Source organism: Leptinotarsa decemlineata, unplaced genomic scaffold (genome assembly GCF_025532065.1).
Source record: "Leptinotarsa decemlineata unplaced genomic scaffold, Ldec_3_MD MMD2_tig00000010_RagTag_RagTag, whole genome shotgun sequence".
Taxonomy (NCBI): Eukaryota; Metazoa; Arthropoda; class Insecta; order Coleoptera; family Chrysomelidae; genus Leptinotarsa; species Leptinotarsa decemlineata.
In genome coordinates, this window is record NW_027412538.1 from 3773172 (window position 1) to 3798265 (window position 25094).

The 25094-nt window shown below is 35.2% G+C and overlaps 1 protein-coding gene across 2 annotated transcripts in view; it reads right to left on the reverse strand.

The window, feature by feature from the left end:
* The window catches only part of side-IV (sidestep IV), a 794218-nt gene that overhangs the window by 262249 nt on the left and 506875 nt on the right, over positions 1 to 25094 (reverse strand). For both annotated transcript variants that reach the window (XM_074171285.1, XM_074171284.1), the window contains exon 3: positions 9678 to 9886. In XM_074171285.1, the coding sequence (XP_074027386.1) occupies positions 9678 to 9886 (209 nt within the window). The remainder of the gene's footprint in view (positions 1 to 9677; positions 9887 to 25094) is intronic.

Sequence of the window (25094 nt, forward strand, 5' to 3'; positions counted from 1 at the left end):
AAGAGGGACATTCATTTTGATTTCTGGTGATGAATCATTGAAACAGTCTTCGACAAAACATTGCATGTATGTCACGTTTTCACCAGCCATAATTTGGAAAAAAAAGTGTTTAAATTGAGTGACAAGCGTTGGAGTTTGAGAGCGATTACAATTGAAAACTAGAAAATTCATTCCTAAAGAATTTTTAAGAATTTCGTGCGACAATCCTGAGTTTTTCAACCTCAAAAAGTTTCGAAAATTACAAATTATACCAATTCAGAATAGTCATTAACCTACGTTTCATCATTTTCCAAGTAAAACAAACTGTCATATTTCAGTTAAATATGAAATGAAACAGTGATAGTGCGAACTTCATTGGGGTGTCTGTATATTCAGTCAAAACATAACCTAACCTAACCTATTTAAAATTACCTATCCCTTGTAAGTCTCTGGTCAAAGACCCTCTATTTTACAATGGTGTAAAGATGTATATGTGTAACCACTTGTCAAGTGACTCTCAACAAATAAATATTGATACCAATCAATACGGAAAAATATAATAGAAGAAATTTTGGGTAGTAGACCCTATTACAGTTTTACTGAGTTCTGTACCGATGATTTCCAACCTAGAATGTTTTATGTGTATGTTTGTTTCAATCATTATTTGTTGTTATTTATTCAGTGTATTTTATACTTTAGTATAATGTACATCATATTTCATTTATATTTTTATATGTATGTATGTATTTCATTCTATATTTATTTGAATAGAACTTTGAATACTTGATGAAAATTTATATTATAAGTGATTATTACAGTTTAGTATGATTTTTACTATGAAAGGGTTTTACAAAAACCGCGACACGTGTTTCGCTATACCATAGCTTCCACAAAGAAAAAACTTAAACTAACTTTTAAATCACAACTATTTTATACTCTTACATACTCTAACTACTTGTATGCCTACTTCCTAATGAAATAATCTACCTGAAAAGATCAGGTATGAATTCATTAACTATATCAATAATTTTTTTTTGAAAGTGCCGTAAATATACCTAACTATTTTTACGTGTAAATGAATAGATTTAATAATGGCTAAATATTCAATTCAGTTGAATCGTTCATGAGATATTGAGAGTTTTTGAATTTGTTTATTTCCATACTCTTCAACAGGTTAAGTTTCAAACCTTCCTTCTGGAAATTAAGGGGTTTGAATTCATGGTTGAACTTATGTCCCTCTTTGAATAGATGAGTGGTATATGTAGAATTTATTTTTCCATTCTGAAAACTTTTTTTATATTCCTCTATGTGGGCTTTGAACGTTCATCCAGTTTGACCTATATAAAACATCGACATGACACACACGGAATTCATACACTCCCGATTTTTCTGAAACTTTTATCTTTGTTATTCTTAATGTGCATGCCTAAGTTGTTGTTGGTTTGAAAAGCAATATGTACACCTTTGTTGTGCAGAGAATCTGAAATATTTGTGGTGGGTTGACCTAAGTAGGTTGAAATTCTATAACTTTTTTCCTCTTCTCTTCGAATTGAGTAAACTTTCTTCAAAGTTTGGCTGTATAACTTTTTTGATAATGAAGATTAGACTACTATCATAATTATTGTTGACAGCTTTGTCAACAAGATTTTTTTCTTCAGACAATAGAGTTCTTAAGAAAAAATGGAAAAAATGCTTGGCCGGCTTTACAGTAGTTCACAATATGATATTTGATGGAATTGATCGATATTCGATGAAAATATGTGGTAACGTATTCAAAGTAACATTTGTGAGATTTTTTACAAAGCAGTTCACTGAACCGCAAAACATATTTCACCTAATAATATAATAACAATAAATACATTACCTTCACTCAATGTGGCGCGAGATACTCTTCCACTCAACCACAATTCATAAGTACATTGATTTGTAGATTACATTCAGCGAAAATATTGAAAGTTGCCTGAACTGAAAATTGAAATGGCTTTCCGGCATTAACTGTCAATTATAATATAATTAAATGAACTTAAAAATTGTTGTTGTGAGTGTTCACTTAGTAGATGATTTTTCATAATCTTTTTCAGTGACAGTACAGCAATAGTTTACAATTATATGCCATGTGGACAGAATAAGTCGTGGTAACGTGTCTTATGGAAATTGAAACTGCTTCTGCGGCAGACCTCATGGGTATGTGCATTACTGCTAGAAGTCCCAGCAACGAATGACTGGAGAGCTACGTGTTTACTCGTATTCATAATTAGAGGGTGGTGGGGTGTTGTTTTGGACGACGGCGGGGTTGACAGTGGTGTGATCTTCAAGCATTCCAATAATGTCAACGAAAACAGAAGGACGTGATATTTAGTACACAAGAAGGCCAGCAGTGGAATATATTGAGATCCCACCAGTAGCATTCCTGTAACGTGTACCAATCATAACCAACTAGTAACAGTACGGACCAATCCGAGTGACCCAGCAAAAGTGCGGACCAATCAGAAGCGAGCGTTCGCATGGACACCCCACAATAGCTTCAACACTGTCTCTATCGTTGGACAAAATGACAAAATGTTGGGTACTTCAGACTTCAGGTTTCATTCGATCATGACCCACTGGATCGGATTTTGTTTTCTTCAATTGTGAGTCCTGTTTGTTACCTGAAGTGGATTGCTTTCTTTTGATTGGACTATGAGATACTCCGATTTAAAAGTTCATGTGTCCATAATGTGCTCATAATATGCCCAACACACATTCCATTTGCGAATATTTTTAATCATGAATGTAGTATGTATCTCGTATTTGCGAAAGTAGATTTATGACCTACATTTGACATATGCAGTGTAACTCATAAATTCTGCAATATACGGAACTTTCGAAACTAAATCGTGGAGGTGAGGAAGTTGATATGTATGGGCTTATCTCATTGCTTGAGAAACTTTTTTGCTATGGGGCTATGGAGCAGTTGTCTACTGTTCCAGATCCCATTCAGCGAACTCACGGTGTTGTCTATGGACGTTTACCTTTAGTTTCTGGTGCAGTTGAATTTTGTACGGAAGTTGTGGTCTGCGTGAGGCCGAGTTCTTATAAGCGACGCAAAATCGACTGCTTCGGATTCTTTTGCACAATTTCACAGACAGCGGCGATATTTTCGGTAGGTCTTGTGTTTCGTCGACGTAAGGGTGTTGGTTTTCTGAACCAGTGGCCTTGAATTCATCCGCCACATTGAGTATAGTACTCTCGGTTGGACGATTATGGCGACCGTATAATAGGCGAAGCATGCGATACGTTGCATCCATTCAGATAAAACAATTTTATTATTTGCACGTATTCTTGAATACTATGTCCGTCCATGGTGATTTGGCAAAATAGACTGAATAAATGTCAATTAATTTGACAGATGTAGCTTCAGCAAGATGGCCCCCGCTGAAAGATCCTATACAATGTTATACACTTAGTGGAAATCATCCTTTCATGTGGTCGAAATATGCCATATCGAGAGTTTGCTTGTATTTTCAATTACCGGAATACAAGAAGAAAAGTTCAAGATAGTATCGTGGGAAAGATATTGTGAACGTTCAATGAATTCGGGTTCTTTGGACAATAGATTCAAGAACCACATAATCCAATAAGGTATCATGGAGAAAAACAACTCAATATTTGTATCAGTTATACAGACACACGTGTTTATATATGCACTCCTTGGAGAAACTATTGTATAAAGTGCATTTCTTTAATCTCCCTCACTTTTATTATTCGAAAGGGTCAAATCAAAAAATAGAAATTTGGGATAATGGAATTAATGCATGAATACTTCATTGTGAAGTGAAATTAACAGATGAAACTTTCAAGATGGCGATTGGGCGCTATCTAGGAAAAAAGCTAAATGAAAGGCGTTTTATGTTACATACTTTTGGAGCTCCTGACGAATACTTCACAATCCTAGAATATGAAGTCAATATAATCACCTACTATGAAATGGTGAAACATTTAATAATCTCCTGAAGACAAACACATTAATATCGATATTTCTAGAAATATTCCTTTTTATCTGCCATATGGCAATTCTAACATACCGATAAGGTTTGTTAAGTTATTTTTTGTTCATAAAAACGGCAAAAAATGTCAGTACAACAATGAACAGCATTGTTCAGTTAGAATATTCTCATTTACTTTTCGATTGCACTAGTAGAAAAGTACCACGTCAACAATCTCTAAAATGGTCATTGGACGTCCATTGGAAAAAAAAATTGAAGAGATTATTATTTACGTTGCGACGCGTAACTTTCATGAGACCGAAAGGATTTTCAATTAACGTTTTCCGAATCGTCCTATCTGTAGAAAATATTTGAGGGAACTTGTATCCTAGTTCACAACTACCGGTAGTGTACATAACAAAAAGCCCCCTGGTCATCCGTTCATTCCGGAAGAACAGCAAGTGTAAATAATTGGTGAGATGGTAGTAAATCCTGAACAGTGTACTTATTCCGTCGCGAATGTTTGTGAGGTGTTTTCTTCTACTGTGTGGAAACTCTTGAAGAGGAATAGGTATCATCCATGAAAAATTAAAATGGTACACCAATTAACTGACAATGACCCTGAATCAGTGAACAGTGTTACTTATTCTGTCGCGAATGTTTGTGAGGTGTTTTTTTCTACTGTGTGGAAACTCTTGAAGAGGAATAGGTATCATCCATGAAAAATTAAAATGGTACACCAATTAACTGACAATGACCCTGATCGAAAAACAGAATTCTGCGAAATCATGACGAAAACCATTGCAAGGCAACCTACCTATCTTCCCAATATTTGTTTTAGTGACGAATGTACATTTTTTTTCAAGCGGCAATGTTCACAGACAAAATTTCAGTCATTGGAGTGGAACGAACCCCCACGTTTTCCGGGAAACACATACCCAATATCCAGAAAAAATTAACGTTTGGGCAGGAATAATGGGAAACCATATTGTAGGACCTCTATTTATTGATCAAAATTTACCAGGGGAATTGTATTTGAATATGCTCAAAACTATTGTTGACGCTCTCATCACTGAAATCGTCGTAGCAAATCCTAATGATTTCGATGTGGATATTATATTTCAACAAGATGGAGCACCATCACATTACTCAAGACAAGTAAGAAACTATTTGGATACTACTTTTCCCGGTCGTTGGATTGGCCGTCGAGGTCCTACAAAATGGCCAGCCCGCTCACCAGATTTGACACCTTTGGACTTTTTTATGGGGCTATTTGAAACAAAAGGTGTGCGAAACTGAACCTGCTTCAATATTAGATATACGGCAGAGAATAATGAATTTTTGTAAAGATATTGACGTTCACGTATTCGAAAATGTTCAGCGTCAAATATCGGATAGGCCGTTCATATGTCAAGAAGTTCACGGCAACCATTTTAACCATCTTCTGAACTGACCTTAAGCTTATTACCTCATATTATTTACTTAAATGTCAATGTATTAATAAAAGTTCCGCCATTTTGTAGTAGTTAAAGATATTGACATTATACTCCAGGGTTGTGAAGCATTTGTCAGGAGCTTCAAAAAGATGTGTCACAAGACCCCCCTATCCATTTAATTTTTTTTCTCAGATGGCGTTCAGTCGCCATCTTGACAGTTTCATATGTCAATTTTACTTCAAAATAAAGTATACATACCTGCATCAATTTTATTATCCCAAATTTCAATTTTTTGAGTTGACCCGTTCAAAGAATACAAGGGGGGGACATTAAAGAAAAGCATTTTATACAGCGAAACAGGTGTTGCGTTTTTGTAAAACTTGAATGAATATCTTACATTTAGATGTTTTTCGGATACGTATATGTTAGGATTATTTCCGAAAAAAAATCACACCAGCTTCAACTGTGGACATGCTCAAAGAAGCTATTCCATAGAGAGCACGTGTTGTGTTTGTGTGTGGTTTGTTATACCGTTCATCGAAAATCTCACAATGAAACGTTACTCGAATGCGCTGAGGGTTTCCGTCAAGTATCGGCCAGTTACATCATATCATTCAAATATAGTTTCGAAATTCACATTTCAAAATTTATGTGAAATATAAGCATCAATATATATTAATTTCAATCGGTTGAACAGGTATAATGCATTTCATGGGTATAAAATTCTGTAAACGCTTATTAGTTTCCAATAATCATTGGAAAATTCTCTATGACCCAACAAAAAAAAAATATTTCCTTCGCGCGTTTACCACTTCCACCAGCATTCAAGAAATACTCCCATTCGAAGCTATCTCGGATCCCTCAAAAGACTAGACTTCAATATCAATGAGGCAAGAAAAACAAATTGTCATTTTAGCCGGTACATCCATTCGACGTGTGATAAATGGCTTTTCCTTCTCTCTTTTTTTCCTTCTCTATCCGTCTCGAAGGAAAAACTTCAAGTCTTGATGAAGTTCCATCGGCGGTTTGTGAAAATACTGAAATTATCTTTTTGAAGGTTATTTGATTGATCATTCTACCAAGTTGTGAGGAGGAAGAGAAATATCTGGAACGATGGTTTATTATATAGTACTTCATCAATTTGGAATATCGATTTCATGGAAAATTTCCATAACAAGAAATTGGAAGGAATGAGAAATTACCTGTGGCTAGATAAATTTCTGTAGATGTCGGCATCAGAAGTTTTGAAATAAGAATGGTGAGGTTGGTGATATACTTTCGATCTGGATAATGTATTCTCTCATTTTCCACATCAATTTCACAATATTTATCGAGAGTTGCACCTGCAAGAAGCAGTAGTAGATGTGTGCATTTCGTAATTCCATTCTATAATGATTCTTCGATAAGTTTCGCCTAGGTAACACATCAATTCATGATTACCTATTGGCGAAGTCAAAACTATTGTAAGAAATTTTCAAAACATGTCGATTCATTATTTTAATTCAGTGGAAAATGTTGCACAAGACCAGAAAACACTTGATCTAGAACGACTGTAGAAGTATTCCTTATTCAGGCAGCCTGTGACGTCATCACACCAGCCAGGTTGCCTCTCAGCTCACCATGCAAGGCAGACAGATCACCCAGTCAACCAGAGTACACCAAATTGTCACGTGGTGTCCTGTCACCCAGCGGTGAACCAATTGAAGTGTGTCAAATTGTCACGTAGCATCCTCGAATTGTCACGCAGCTTGCCAGCTAATCAGAGCATACGCTTCTGCATCTCAGAACATCGTGGCGGGAGATTTGAATATTCTGTGGACATAAATAATTCAAACAGACGACCAGGAGTATCCCTCAACGACAGAAGAGAGTGAATCTTTTCTAGTGTGGAAATTGAACTGTTCAGAACAACCTACAATGAATGAATTCCATTCAGAAATTGGGGAATACCTTTTCCTCGAATAGGACGATGTTGAATCAAACCCGTCAATGAAAAATTGTTATGAAAATTATACGTAATGAAATTTGCAGATACTTGATGAAAATTCATCATGGATCTATAATTATTACACTATGTACACACTGATGGAATTCTGTTTTTGATCATTGGTTGAATTGCATCTTCAACCAATATTCAATTATATCAGAATGACTTTAAATTGTGCATTTGTGATGGAATCAGCCAATACTTGACAAAACTCCATAACGTAATCTAAAAACACTTTATTGTGAGATTTTCAATAAACATTTTCACAAAAAACCACACGTGTTTCGCCAGACAATGGCTATTTCACGCGTGAAGAGTGAAGAGATGCTGAAGAAATTATTGTATAGCTTAACTCATGTTGCCTTGAGTGGAAATCTCACAGTTAAGAGTTTCTTGAATATATCTCTTAATGTGTTTAACATATACTTTTAGGTTACAACAAATCTATCCAAAGTTAATACCAATGCCGTGAGAGAGCGTTTTTAAACTATCAAGACTCTACAACCAACTTGAAAAAATGATGAATGCTACAAACTTTTATCTTGTTTTAAAATATTTACCGAATGCGCCAAGTATGCAACTTTGTCGGTAACAAGTAACATCAAAAAACAACGTGAGTCACAATCGATATTGAAATCTGGAATAATAAAGTTCTAATTATTGTACAAAATAAGTGACTATTGGAACATTTGATCAAATGCATTATATTAAGGATCGTCCGTTGATCATATGGGGCTCGAAAGGAGAGGGTTCCTGATGAAATTACGAATCGTCACTAGATGGAGAGAAATATATCATGATAGTTAATTGTTTCTATTTATTTTTTCTCTCATTTTCCTCAGAACTGTGATAATCCCCTTCACCAGGAGGAGAAGATTGGACGATCTAACGCCACTTTCTCTCAATGTTGAGGTCATTCCATTTGAAACGGAGTTGAAATATCTTGGCGTTGTATTTGATAAAATACTCACCTGGAACGTTCACTTGGAAAAAGTTGTACACGAAGCCAGCCTGTCCCTATGAACATTTCGAAGGATTGGTTGTAAAATTTGGGGTTTAGGTCCCTAATAAATCCAATAGATCAATGTGATGATTGACCAATGATCATTTATGATGCAATTGCCTGGTGGCCGAAGGCTGTACAGAAAACGGCCCAGGCGAAGCTCTCTGGCTTACAGAGACAGGCTTGTGTGGCCATCAGTGTTGCCATCACTACCATACCGTCATCGGCCATGGAGATCTTTCTAGATCAACAAATCAAATCAATACACAGTGCAACAGACTGTTGGTTGACACTGGAAGTCACAGCATTCTGGTACTGTTCCTGAGTAGAGAGGACTGGATCCTACGGGAGGAGAAAATATTGAGAGCAGATAGTTATTGTTTCACAGATAGATCAGAAACACCTTTCGGTTCTGGTGCAGGTGTTTTCAGTCGCAGACCTTGGACAGAGATATCAACCTGCCTAGGAAGCTATGCGATTGTATTTCAAGCGAAAATGTTCACTATTGAATTGTGTTCGGGGAGATTGGAAAAATCCTACCTCATACACGAGTCATTTGAAATATTCTCGGAAAATCAAGCGGAGTTGAAAGCTCTTGGCTCCTACCGAGCAACGTCTAAATTGGTAGCAAATTGCCAAAAACGACTCTCCCTGATAAAAAGACTCAACATATTCTCTCTATTCATCTGGATTCTTGGCCATACTGGCGTGGAAGGCAATGAGGCTCCTGACTCCCTTGCAAAGAAGGGTGCTGCAGCCAGCTTCATCGGACCAGAACCTGTCATTGGCATCGCTTTAGATTTTGCCAAACAAAGATTGAACCTGGATGACAGGAAGATTTATAGACTTCTGGCAGAATCTTCCAGGATTGGATTGGATGAAACAGCAGATATCATATTTTGTGCCTGCCCCGCTGGGGAACGAATCAGATTTTTAGAGTTCGTCAGAGCCGTTCTCTCACCATCTGACCTGAAAGACCACTCACCATACAAACTAATCGGCTTCGTTAAGAAGCTGGATTTATTTGGTCGGGTCTGAATAGGTGTGAGAAAGATCAGAATAGTACTTATCTATTCATCTTTTGATTTTCATGGAATTACTTTCCAGCAGATCAGTCAAAATGTTTCACTGATATTAACTGAACTACCTGATAATAATTATGATTCACATCATTGTCATCTTTGGAGAAATGTACTGATTCCCTTGCATTGCTAGGTGTGAAAAAAAGTTTTAATTTCAATATAATAAATTCATAGGTGATGAAGTTTGTTAGTCTTTTTTTTTCAATACATAAATTTGATTCTTACCGATGATAGATAGGTTGACTTTGCTATTCCTAGTCGGAGAATTCTTGAAATCTACCCGACATCGGTATACACCTTCGTCAGATAATTGGATATTGTCTATAACCAGAGTGGCCGGGGTAGTGGACGCCCTAAAGAAGGCTCTCGGCCCGAACACTTCCTGCGATGACCACAATTTGGCTTGAGTGAATTGCCTTCCTCTCACGTCGAAACTGAAACAGAATAACACGACTGTTATTTTAGGTGTAGGGTGATGGAATTGAGTCGGCTTGAACTGATGAAAGCTGCAATGAACAGGCTACAAATAATTTGGTGTTTGTTTGAAAGTGAAAGGGGTTGACAATGTTTCATGGCGAACTTTATTAGTGCGGACTTCCTTCGTCTGATATAAGTTAATTATGATTCGAAATCTACGAAAGAACCAATGAAATTTGAATGATCAACTGAAATATCAACCACCAATATTAAGTAATAACTCGTTAAATGAAAATTTAATAAAACGAATGATATGATCGAAATGGAAAATGAAAAATCAAAAAAGATTTCAAACTATGTTACTTCACGAAGTTTCGATTGCTAGTATCCACAATTGTCTTTAGGTGATGACTGGACTATTCCTTCAAGAGATGACTATTTATAGGTCAGTCGAGTGCTTCCACCTATCCTTCCACCTCTTCCCTCTCTTCGCTTCACCAGTTTAACGGAAGTTGGCTAGTTGACTGTTGTTCCCGCCCAATTGCAGTTTTAGACATTTTAGACATGTTGCATATCTTTACGCTAGCTTGCAACTTTGGACAACATATAATATGCAGCTATTTTTGAACTTCACCTTCAAACCAGTGTTATTACTGTGGATGATATCAGTTTGGGACTATTTGGCCTCTCATTTTCATCGATATAGGATTTGCCGTACTCACAGGGTATCCAGTGAATGCAATTCTTGAAATCGCAGTCCCCTCTGGTGACCTGGTGTTGGGGAGGCTGCTATAGATGGTGTTTCCTGATCTGAAGCAGGTTCTGATGTTGTACTTGGACTCAATTCTTCTTATCCATCCTTTCCAACAATCCTGTGATCTAGGGAAGGACAAGAACTGGTTGTGACGGCTTCTTTTTCTTGCGAGGCTCTCGCTGTCTCCTAGCCAAAGTATATTTCACCACAACTTTGTAGTGAACATTCGATTGAAAATATTTTCTGATAGTGCCTAGTTTCTTCTTGAGACCTTCTTTTGTATCACAGAGCTCAAAAGCATGATCCATTAGAGTTTTGATGATTTCTCTTTTGGTAGATTGATGGTGGTTGGATTCGTGATTCGGATACTGTCCCGTGTGAGTGGATTTTCGGTATACATATGTTTTCCACTTGGTATTCACCAATACGTCTAAGAATGGCAATTCTCCTTTGTGAAGGTGATGGTAGCTTTTACGCTGTTGATGTACTTCAGAAAGGCGTCTAGTACTGTTTTCCCATGGTTTCATAAAACGAAGTTGTCGTCAACGTATCTCAACCAGACTCGAAGCTTCTTGTGGGTTTCTCCAATGGCCAGAGTTTCAAACCACTTCATATATATGTTGGCTATAACTGGTAGGAGTAGCGATACCATTGGCAGTACTTATCTTCTTTAATTTTTTGAATTCGTAATTTCTGCCTATTTTTATTTCTATATTTTAATTTCATTTTATTCTGTGGTCATTTTCATTTTTCATCTTGATTATTTTATTCGTTTCATTACACGCTTTATATTAGCTTCACCTGAATGTATGTTTGTTCGTAACCCTCAAGCTCGGGATCTGTATTTGACAGAATCATCGACATTATTGCTTGATCTATTCTTGGGCAGATGAAGCTGTACGTAATCTATTTGATATATCGATATTATTGCTTGATCTATTCGCGGGCAGATGGCGCTGTACGTAAATTCCTTGATATATCGATATTATTGCTTGATCTATTCGCGGGAAGATGGCGATGTACGCAACCTCCTTGATATAATTCGAACTCACTTTACATGTATTTCTTAGGCTTGGTAGCTGATTTTCAGGCCCCTTCTCCGAATCGGAAAATATCAATGAACACTTTTCTAAACAATATACGGCAGATTGATCCCAAAGTTCAGATAAAATAAATATAGTTTGAAAAAGACTAAAAAACACGCTTTTATAGCACCCGAAACTGAAAAATGAAAAATTAATATAGTTTAAAAAACTAAAAAACACGCTTTCAAAGATCATCGAACTGAAGAGTTGAAAATAGTTTTTTCAAATAAGCTTAAAATAATAACGAACGAAAAATACTAGTATTATAGTGAAAAAAGCGTGGGCGCTTTGTGTCATATTTTTGTATGTCAGGCGCCCGTTGCTTTTTTCACAATAATACTAGCATTTTTCGTTCGTTATTGTTTCAAGCTTATTTAAAAAAAACTTTTTTTAACCTTTTAGTTTGATGTTCTTCAAAAGCATGTTTTTTGGTTTTTCTATCTATATTTATTTTTTGTATTTTCATTTCACGTTTTATTACTTGATTTTCATTTTCAGCACATTCAGAAAACAGTTTCTAATGGAATCATGAATGGTAAAATATATGTATACCCATAAGGACCAAATTGTGTGCCGAGTGTGTCATCATTAGCTTTTCATTGAAATTGTTCATCACATATGATCGTAATTCAGTAAGAAGTTACGTATATACTTTCCTGGCATTGAAAGTGACATTTCTTGTGAAAATTGTGGAGTAATGAGAAGGAAAAAATGAGAACATTTCTAATGCGTGTATTTAAAATAGTAAACTTTGATCACATGAAAAAATGAGTGGAAGCCAATTTTATCAAATGGAACACCATGTATATTTCCACATTTTTGAACTCTATATCCAATTTTAGATTGAATTCGTCCAAATATCGGTTTCGAACCGTTTTCGAGATAAACTGTTTTAAACAGAAACTGATGTGTTTTTATGTATTCATCACTTATTTTTGAAATTTAACATCGTGAGAAGCGTTGGTGATGATAGAAACACAATTTCAATTTGAATTATCCTTCTAGATAGTAATGCAAATAACTCATTTTTGTATGATATTAATAGTTAGACGACTTGAATTTTTTGTTATCTAATATATAAAAATGGATGTTTGTTGGTTGGTAAGTGATAAACTACTACATCGCTCAACCGATCGTGATGAAACTTGACATGTATAAGTAATTCTTCATAGAGAAGGTTTTCAGGCTATCAATTTTTCTCTAACTCGCCACTAGATGGCGCTGTAGAGCAATTTTTTGAAAGCACTGTTCTATAACGCTGCGCACGCCTAAGTTCGTTGATTCTGATTCTGTCAAAACATTGGAACAGCAGCGATACAGCAACATAGTACTAATAAGTACTACAACTACCAAATTCTACGTTGACGAAGCCGCGGACAGCAACTAGTCTAATATATAAAAATTGATGTTTGTTGGTTGGTTGGTTGGTTGGTAAGTGACAAACTTCTACATCGCTCAACCGATCGTGATGAAACTTGACAAGTATAAGTAATTTTTCAAAGAGAAGGTTTTTAGGCTATCATTTTTTTGTAACTCGCTACTAGATGGCGCTGTAGAACAATTTTTTGAAAGCACTGTTCTATAACGCTGCGTACGCCTAAGTTCGTTGATTCTGTCAAAATATTGGAACAGCAGCGATACAGCAACATAGTACTAATTAGTACTACAACTACCAAATTCTACACTGGCGAATCCGCGGGCAACAACTAGTTTCATATGAATATGAAAGCATTTTGGAAAAATTATTTGACTTTGTAACGAATTTCTGAAGTCAAGAATTTTCGGTGTTTTCATACATTTCAAGCGATTTCCCCTGTAATGCAGACTCTCAAATAATATATTAGGAAGCTTTCACGTATATAAATAACAAAATTGATTTATCTATGCAGCTCAGTGTATTATTATATGAGAACATATTTTTGTATCGGGTTCATTGGTCACTTTTATCCTCAACTGGTCGAGCTGAAATTTCGCATAAAGGAAATGTAGATACAAATATTCAAATATTCGTTGTCATATTTATTCATTGACAGATATATAAAAGACATCTATTCCTATAATCATTAGTAAATGAATATAATTGAATTTTATAATACCATATGAGAATCAGAGGCGAGAATTACGTATTCTCTAAAGTTGATTTCAGTTCGTGTTCATGATACATTACTGTTGAAACTTGGAGTTTTTATGAGAATCACAAACAATGACGGAAGTAACTCGAAATATAAAAAAATTCAATCAACAAATGCAAAACTAAAATTGTTTTCAAGATGGTAAGTTGTGTTTATAGAAAACTTCCGAAGAAACAATAACAGAACTCGTTTCTCTTGTCAAGTATTTCGTAAAGGAAACTCGAATACATTCGTTTTTATTACAATTTCATTCGCCTATAATAACACCGATCCAACAGTTATCCTCGCATGGTTGATACTATACAGAAGATTATTTCATACTGTTGTTTTTCAGTTGGGGAAACAAAAGGCGGAATTACCTCTCTTCTCGCAGATATCCCAAATACGGAACGTTATTGCAATCTACACTGTCGCCAAAATTGTGTCCATTTTACGGACAATTTAGAAAAAGACGATTCCCCACGTTGATAGTTAGGTCTGCATTGGCAAAAGAGCGGTATTGGGACATTTTATTTGTTGATTTTCAGAATCAATGTTCCGTTTTATTGGATTTATTTCTTTAATTTCGCTACATGACTATTGATTTTGAGATCCGATATATTATTCGCGATTATAATGGATGTTTGAAAGAGAGGGAACAGATGAATCATGAAACACTTATTACTATCGTCAGTACAGAAGGTGGTAAACTTGGGAACTTCATGAGATTCATTTTCCAAATAGATAAAACAGAGGTGTCTCAAAATAAAATAACGCAAAACATTCCTTGTGGAGTGGAAGTTTGCCTCCGCTTGCCCGTTAATTTTTGGAAGATTGCTCGCGATCAGCCTATTCCTAAAAATGTCAAGACAAATCTTCCAAATAACTATGGGCCAGTTGCTTTGCTATCAGTGATATCAAAAATCTGAGAGAATGTCAAAAACCACCATATCCTTGAATATTTGAAAGGCTTCAACATCTTGAGCGAACATCAATATGGCTTTCGAAAACCAAGATCAACAGGCGACCTTTCATCGTATGTCACCCATATTTGGAATAACGCAATAGGAAAACATGAAGAGTTAAGAACTGTTGCGCTTGATATTTCTAAGGCCTTTGGTCATGTATAGCATTAGGGTTTGCTTGGCAAACTCCAGCTTCCTGAAAGAACGTTCCTTGCAAGTGGCTGTATATGGATATTTCTTGAATTTTGGTGATCCTCAACCTCCTACCTGTTGTATATGTACAATGTACAATGTAAAAATCCAGGATCCAATTTTTTGCTTTCCTGATTCCTGATTTTTGATAACACTGTGACGTTGCATTCATTAATAATTCTGTAGATGAAAAACAGAGCTCACTGTAGAGGATCAACTGTATAATAATTGAAACTAATTAATACAGTTCATTTTCACTATGAAGGATTCTACAAAAACACGACACATGTTTCGACCATGAGTTCAAGCCCCTCCTTTTCCAGATGAAAGGTTTAGAACTCAACCTGTTGGAGAGTATGGAAATGAACAAATTTAAAAACTATCAATATTTCATTAAATATCAAACTGAACTGAATAATTCACCATATTTGAATCTGCCTATTACCAGGTAAAAAAGTTAGGTTTAATTACCGTCCTTTTGGAAATTTAATTATTTATTCATATAGTAAATGAATTTATACCTTAGAAAGTAGGCATACAAGTGGGTAATATGTAAGAGTATGAAATAATTTTAATAAAGAAGTAACCTATTATTTTACGCTTGAGAAAGCTATTGCATGAAAATAAACGCCTTGGAGTGAGCCAATCCTGGAAGATTCTGCCAGAAGTCCATAAATCTTCTTGCCATCCAGTTGTTCATTCTTTGTTTGGCAAAGCATAAAGCGATGCCAATGACAGGTTCTGGTCCGATGAAGCTGCTTGCAGCACCCTCCTTCGCAAGGGAGTCAGCAGCCTCATTGCCATCCAGGCCTATATGGCAGGAATCCAGACCAGATACAATCTGTTCAGTCTTTCTATCGAGGAGAGTCGTTTTTGTCAATTTTCTACCAATTCAGACGTTGCTTGGTAGGAGCCAAGAGCTTTCAACGCCGCTTGACTGTCCAAGAATATGTTTCTTGACTTGTGTATGAGGTTGAATTCTTCCAATCTCTCCGTACAAAATAAAATAGTGTAAATTTCCGCTTAAAATACAGTCGCATAGGTTCCTAGTAGTCTAAGATCCGAACCTAAATCGACCTTTACCGAGCTGATAATAGAATGAAATATATTTTATAATAAATTCAGTGTATTAGAAAATATGTTGAAAATGGGTTCGCTAAAAAAATCCTGGACAGACTATTTTTAATTATTTTTTGAAGAATGATTTTTATTTAAATTTTGCAACATCGAGATATTGAGAAAATTTTTGTCCTTACTTGAAGTATAAAACGTATAGAATGTGCAGCCGTTGGGTTGTCTATTATTCACCTGGGCGAACTACTGGTTTGTCAGGTATAAACAGGTATATCGATGCCAGTTACTTTCACTGATTAGATAATAAAAAAATTTTATATCATCCTAAGCGCTGTTTCATTGCGAACACGTTGATATAGGGTTGTCTCCAGAAAATTCGGTCCTATTAGGGGTTTGCGAACTTTAAAGATTTGAATTTCAATGCGCGTGGAAATGTGTGAATTATCCGAGGTAAGTATACTGTGTAATAATAAAGACCCAACATCGTAGTCCAGGATTTTTTTAGCGAACCCATTTTTAACATATTTTCTAATATAATAAATTTATTATAAAATATATTTCATTCTATTATCAGCTCGGTGAAGGTCGATTTAGGTTCGGATCTTCTACTAAAGGCAGGTTGATATCTCTTTCCTGGGTCTGCGACTGAAGACACCTGCACCGGAATCGAAAGGTGTTTTTGATCCATCTGTGAACCAACAAATATCTGCTCTTAATATTTTCTCCTCCCGAAGGATCCAGTCCTCTCTACTCGGGAACATCACTTCATAAGGCAGTTCGAAGTTGACAGTTGGAGGCATAAGGTCAGAGGTCATTTCCAGAATGCTGTGACAAATAACAGTCAGTTGTACTCTGCATTAAATTGATTTTTTGTGCAATTGGCAATGTGGACAAGTCTATATGCAGTCCATCTAGCCACTCTCTCCAGAAAAATGTTAAGAGGATGTAGATCTTGAAGGATCTCCATGGCCGCTGACGGTGTGGTACTGATGGCACCACTGATGTTCAGACAAGCCTGTATCTGTAAGCCAGAGAGTTTCGCCTGTATGTAATGCCTTCGGCCAACAAACAATTGCATCATAAGTGATCATTGGTCTGACGATCATCACATGAATCCAATGGATATATATTTCAATTATATGCGCTCGCATATAATTAAATAGAAGTTATAAAGCTTCAAATCCTTTTCAAATCCTTTACATACAGGCGAAGCTCTCTGGCTTACAGATACAGGCTTATCTGGCCATCAGTGAAGCCATCAGTACCACACCGTCAGCGGCCATGGAGATCCTTCTAGATCTCCTGGGTGGTATATAGTTCCACGCTAGACTAGCTCTATACAATTTCATGAGAATAGGTAAAATTATTTGCAGTCCATTTTGAAGAAGAGCATGAAATTTACCATCCTCTCCAGGAAATTTGAAGGGCTGAAACGGCGTGATAGCCAATTCAACTGCTGGTGCAGTCACCCTTCGTGACAACCTCCCATTGGCTTTTCTTTTGGTCTTTTAGCGCCCTCGAATATGGAAGATCTGTTCTTATCAAGTCAGATTTTTAGGAAAGTGGTTTTTTATCAAAAGCTCTAACGTTTTTTTACTAGAGGTTATGAATGTTCCATCGTGTCGTTTAAGCGACCCAATTTCAGCAGTCAGCTCTCTAGAGAGAATCTTGTGAATTCTTGTGCTGCGAGGTAAATCAGAGACACTCTAACAGAAATTTCTCCAAGACTTCCGTTTTGCCATTCTAATTACCTTGTTGTATGTCGTTAAAGGAGTTTTCTAAAGAACTTCCATCCCATTTTTCGAAATCTTTCGTTACTTTCTATCTAGTTTTTATTTATCAAAAGTTTTTAATTCGATACATATTTCATATCAAATATCAGAAAAGATGAAGAGCTGTGCACTATGATGCTTATTAAAATTTATAAAGCACGCAGAAAACGAATGCTATTAACTTTTTTGTAGTATATTGTTCACCTCCTTCAACAGAGTCTAATTTCCATGTTTACGTTGGCAGTTAATCAAATTTGTTCAGGAACTAATATAGCTTTATCAAGAACTCTTCAACTGTAGACAGTTTTGAGCTTTTGTATACTCGAGTTTCGCAAGAATTTTAATACAATTTTAATACAGTGGAATAAGGCATATAATAGAACAAAAAATTTCATATTCATCTTGTTCTGATCCACTATTAATTTATTCGATACAGTGAAAGAGGTCTGTGAATAATTCATAGCTAGCCAATAATAAGCAACTTAACGATACACAATTCATAAAATTGCATTTTTTGTAGCGACATGAATGCTGCCATGAAATTGTGAATAATTAAATTTCAGTGTGATGGGGATTGAATAGAGAATAAATGTGTACTTAATATTGTCAGTCTGAATACAATAGAATGAAACAATAATGTTCATACATGTCTATCAATTCTCAATTTTAAAGCTCTTTATTTTCATGAATATATTGAATTTTTTCATTTCACGAATCCAATACACAATGAAAAGTAAGTACAATGCGCTTTGATAATGACTATTGTCACTTCGGAAAATGATTGTTCTGGTTTTTGAGATAAGATTCTTTCAAATGGAAATTTAGTAGAGCTATTATATTCATTGTTGAAAAGTTTGAACGTGTAACAAAATATATTATTTATATTCACGGCTTTGGCTGTTTCATAAGTTTCAATAAATTGACCCATAATTTATACGATTTTTCTGAAAATAATTTAACGCAATAGCTTTATCAAAACAACAACAAATTGACATACTGTTTTTTTTCTTCGATCTGTTCCACCGAATCCTCTACATTCTGTAATATGTTGACGCTGAAGAAATCAGAACTGAGTGTTTGTGAAGAGGTGTAGAATTATTCCAAAATCCCCATTGTTGGGGCATTGTGGCAATTTATAGATTAAATACAGTGTGATATATTTAGAATGGGAGAGAAGTCAATAAGACTCCAAATTTCACTAACGAGTCCTCGTTTTCAGTGCAGACTGTTTCATTTTTATTGCAAAGCTTGAAAGAAATTGTTGTAAATCATGCCCGAAAGGAAATAACGCCGGCCGCCACTGGTAACTATGAACCAAACGTGACGTAGCTGAGACCGTGGGAATATCCAATGTTATCTGCCGTTCGAGAAAGAACAAGAAACATGCTACCGATTTCGATAGAACTTCAGCGAAATTATACGCTTTTCCATTGCGATATTTAAACGCTGGCTGCAAGCGTGTTCGGACAGTGAAGTACATAGTGAAGTGAACGTAACAGTGCGGTACGCGAAGTGATCTAGTAAGGCGATAGATATTCAAATAATAGTTGAAATTTTTAGTTGAAGTGTTTGTTGTATTTCAAGCGAAATAAAGATAAGTTTGATCATTCAGTGTAGTCAATTATTGGTCAATCCACGGGGGTAAAACGTAACAATATTATAACATTTCATTTAATATTTTACGATACCACTGATATTCAGATAGTGTTGGAATTTCTGTGTCAAAATTATGGCAAAATGCATTCTTCATTGGATAGTTATGAGGGAATAGAAGAATTCAAAAATCATGGCATTCAATATGAATGAATATGATGACGTCTCTACTGGATTCAGCAACATTTGGTTCATAACAAAATTACTACTTTTTTTTGAAAATGTCTCAACACACGACTGATATTCACGTAGTTTTGTGATTTTCATGTCAAAAAAAAGTCAAAATATATTTGTCATTGAAAAATTGTAAAGGAAATGAAGTTTGAAAATTATGCCATTTTATCATCTCACCAATTCAATTTCAGAATAACGTTACTGAACTCAGCAGGAATTGCGTTATCACTGAAAAAGTTATGAGTAAAATATTAAACGACATCAAACGGCTTATTTTTCAAACTTTTTTGCTTCTAATTTTTTTCATGATTGAACAGATTTTGATTTGACGAAACACCGGAAAGTGATGAACCAAATCCTGCTGAATTCAGTGAAGTAATACTTTTCTTGAAATTTTTGAAATTAAATTGGTGAGATATTTGAATCACAAATTTTTAAATTTCATTTTCTTGGTACGTTTTTAATGACTAACGACGTGATCAAGTGGTGTGATCAGCTTTTCATTTGATGATAAATCTCTATTATTTCTTTTCAATTCTAACAATCAGAAATAATAAAACTTGCAGCGAAGGCTCATTCATGAAATTTTATGTTTAAGTGAACTCTTAGAATTTCTGTTCATTGAAAAAATCGGTTCATTCTAATCGTTGGATAATGAGTGCTTCCATTTCTAATAGGACTATATGACAATACTATGACTATTTCTATAACAAATAACAGTTGAACAGGATTGTGCGAATGAAATGAATCTTCTATCGGAATGGTGAAACAACAAATTCGGAATTGTGGTTTATTTTTATTTGACTTCTTCCTTATTTCACCTAAGAACTTTCTCTCAGTGACCATTTGTTATCAAAAAAGGTCTTTCAACAGGAACTTCAGAACTTTGAAAATTGCTAACGGCTATCTTGTTCAAGCTACATTTGCAAAATTAGTTGTCAATTATTCAGTCTTGTGATATACTGTTTGGAACCTTTGGTGTAGTAATGAATATTAATTATTCAGTCTGTTTTGCCAAATCATCATGGATAGATATATCATTCAACAAAAGGTGGAAATGATGAAATCCTCCTATCAAAATGAGTGTTCTGTTCGGGCAACGTACCGCGTGCTTCGCCCATTTCACGATCGCCATAATCATCCTACCGAGAGCACTATCCGCGATGTGGTGGATACATTTGAGTTCACTGGTACAGTAAACGATCGATCAACACCAATACGTCGATGAAACGCAAGATATGTCAAAAATATTGCTGCTGTATGTAAAAGTGTGCAGGAGAATTCGAGGCAGCCGATTTCGCGTCGTGACTTGCACCTGCACCGGTATAAAATTCAACTGATCCAGAAATTTAAGGTAAACGATCATAGGCCACGATGTGTGTTCACTGAATTGGCTCTGAAGCAGTTTGCAACCGGCCCTAATTTTCATCAAAAAATCATCTTCAGCGATGGGACTTATTCATGAATGGATGAGTAGGTGGAGAAAAAAAAATTGTCGAATTCAAAACGATACCAATTCACATGAGATAGATCCAAGAGGATCCAATGGATCCCGAAAAAAACACTGTTTGGTGTGGATTCTGTCTGATTCTTTGGGAACGACATTGGCCAGACCATCACTGTCAAAGGTGAGCATTATAGGTGGACCATTAGCAAATTTTTTTGGCCCGAATTGGATGCCCTGGGTACCAATGACATGTGGTTTCCACAGGACGGCGCTACATGCCACACAGCTCATGCCACATTGTATAATATTCTGCACAGGCGATTTGAGGACGTGGTCATCTCACGTGGTGATATGAACTGGCCACCGAGATAGTGCCATTTTACCCCGTTAGATTTTTTGTTAAATCGCGGGTATATGTGAATAAGCTACAAACCACAGTGTTCCTCATAACCAACAAAAATAGTGCCACCGGTCAAATTCAGCCTGATTTATGTACTTGAGTCATAAAAAATCGTGGGTTTTGATATCTCACACATACTTTTTTTCAGTTAACTAGTTTAGTAATCCAATATTTTTTATGTAAAAAGGTTGGTTGGGTAACAGGATCAATTTTTTTCTTGAAAAACAGTTGTTTTCTTGCTGATGTTTCGAATTTAATTAAATTGTTATTCAGGGCTGTGTAACAATGAATTTTCACAAACATACCTTCCACAAAACTTATACGATTATTATCGTTTCACTTTAACAAGAAATGATGAGTTCCTAATTAAATTTCTTCGTGTTGGTAATATTACTATTTTAAAAATCATCAGACATTTCAGATACGTATTTGAAAAAGAAATAAAAAATATTGCATAAAAAACCAAAATTTCCGAGACAACACCAACACAAAACGAAATGAAACGAACGAATGGCTTTATCTGTGAATATGATAAGGTGGTGTCTGTTTTTTAATCAATGACAGATCCCTGAAGAAGAATTTAATTAAATTCGAAACGTCGGCTAGAGAACAATTATTTTTTTCAAGAAAAAAATGTGTCCTGTCACCCAGCCAAACTTTTTTCAGGATATACAGGGCTATTGGTTTTTGTACATGGGGAGCTCGTAAACGATGAAAGATAGATTGTCGGTTGAATCGTGGCAAAGTTGTGTATTTCAGACACCTATTCAATGATGTAAAGAAATCGAATATAGCTCTTTTGGTTCTGAAAATATACAGGAAAAACCAAAAAAATCCCAAATAATTTTTTGCCTATATCTTTTTTATTCGCAGACATATTGAAAATCAGTCCATATTCTGCTACTGGCACTTGAAGTGAATCGGGTGTCATCTGACTTGGGCCACCCCCATCTTTTAATTTTTAAATACGGATCTGTATTTTTTGTTGTAGTTTTTGAATCGTAGACGTTCACTTCATACTGAGAAATTAAATACAATTCTATATTTCGGGATGTTTCGGTAATATTCGTTTATAATTGTGTGAATTATTCTCTTTTAAATTACGGTCCTGGAAATTGGTTGACAGAGTTGAATTGAAACTTAATAGCAACTTTCACGTCTCCCTATGTATTGTAGAGTTTTTTTGGGAGTTTTTTTCAATTTTCAGGTTCCTATTCATATTTTTTCCATTGCTCTGAGCGTTTTCTACAATGAACTTCGAATAAGAAAATCTTTTATGATTATTTGAAACATACCTATATCAAAAAAAATATTATACGGGCTTTAATGAGCATACAAAGAAATGATAGCAATAATAACATCCGAAACGAACACTATAATTGAAATTGAAATTGAAATGAAGTAATTTATATAGGTACCCAAAAAAATTATTGGCGCAATAAATATTCGAATTGGAGTCCTTCCATTTCGAGATATTTTTAACCTCGGTTTTTCGTATTATTCATTGCCCTTAATACACTCATTTCCTGCATTGTTGCGAAATCATTCAAAATCCTCAATATCGAGTCTTCCACATCTTCTATCTTTCTGCCAGCGTAAATCCTATTTTTCAATATCCTCCATAGAAAATAGTTCAAAATTGTAAGATCTGATGATCTTGCAGACCATCTCATTGTCCCATTATTTGTTTCGAAATGGAAGGACTGAAATTCGAACATTTATTGCTCAATTGATTTGTTTGTGTATATAAATTACTCACTTCATGTCAATTTTCATTATAATTATAGTGTTCGTTTCGGATGTTGTTATTGTTACCATTTTTTTTTTCAGCTCATCAAAACACATATAATAAGTTTTTGTTGCAGATATGTTTCAGATAATCATAAAAGGTTTTATTATTCAAAGTTCATTGTAAAAACGCTCAGAGCAATGGAAAAGATATGGAAAAGTACCTAAAAATGAAAAAAAAAAACTCTCGAAAAACTCTACGGTACATAGGGAGATGTGAAAGTTGCTATTGTGTTTTTATTCAACCACTTCCACTCAGTCAACCACTTTCTAGGCCCGTAATTTTAAAGAGAATGATTCACACAATTATAATCGAATATAACCGAAAAATCCGGAAATGTAACATTTAATTTAATCTTTCAGTATGAAGTGAATGTCTACGATCCAAAAACTACAACAGAAAATACAGGTCCGTATTTAAAAATTCAAAGATGGGGGTGGCTTAAGTTAAACACCCTGTATAGAAGATTCATGGATATATTCTGAGAGCCCACATCAAGTGCCAATAGCAATATGTGGACAGATTTTCAATATGTCTGCGAATAAAGAAGATATAGGCAATAAAATTATTTGGGATTTTTTTGTTTTTCCTGTATATCTCCAGAACCAAAGGAGCTATATTCGATTTCTTCACATCATTGAATAGGTCTCTGAAATACGCAACTTTTCCATAATATAATCAACAGTTTATCTCTTATCGTTTACGAGGTCCTCATATACAGAAACGAATTTGGATAGCCCTGTATATAACCGTCTCAATACCATCATATTCAAAAATTGCCATACTCGTTACTCCACTTTAATTCACACCTAAATTCCAAAGAATTCTTTAAAGTTATTATCAGGATGCCATTCTGATGAATACTTCTTCACCTGTCTTACTTACGAAATATAGAAATTTACTTGAAAAATGACAAATGGAGGTTTTTATGAGTTTTACCACTTCCATTTTCAACTATCATTACTGCAGTTTCATCTTATATGGACATTTTCAAACGGATACAATTTTTTTGTATTTTTTATATTGTATTAGTTAGTTTTTTCATTGTATTAGTTTGAAAATGTCCGTATAGGACGAAACTGTAACGATAGTTACAAATTAAAAAAATAGAAAATTTTATTTCTAATTTTCCATGATGATCTATCATGTAGTAACAACGGCTACATCAATCAATTTATTAAAAATTCATTTCTTAACTTTCTTTAAGTATTCCAAAAATGGCTTTATCCTATCGATCGTTATTCACGGTGAATGGGCGTTAATGCTTTCACTTCATCTATTACAGATTTCATTAACACAATTTTTTGGAGCTCATCACCTGATATCAATTCCAGGAAAGGATGTTTGTTCCACCGTAAATGAAACAAATTATTCAAAATGACTGATGAGATGGTAATAAAAATAGAAAAATTATCCACATCAATTGCTCAACAAATCGCATCCTTATCTCTCTTTAACGAGTTGAAGCTGTAGGTGTCTCTAAAACAATTCCGGAATGATCGTAGGCCATTATTTCAGACAGCGACTGACATAAACTCTTTTCTCAGTGTAACGACACGTCACGACGATGAAAAACACACGTCTGAGAAACGTTTTCATTGCTACGTTAGTGGAACATTAAACGCTGAAAAAGCTACCATTGTCTCAACGAAATCTCTCTGGAAACTCTCCGGCGATGAATATTCATCTTCCTTATAAAAGCCGATCTTGAGTTCGCGAGGGGTACGTAGCGGTTTTAATAAAACACTTAAATCAGGTTAAAATACAGACGAGGAATATGAACGTTTGCGAACTGCAGTTGGATTACAT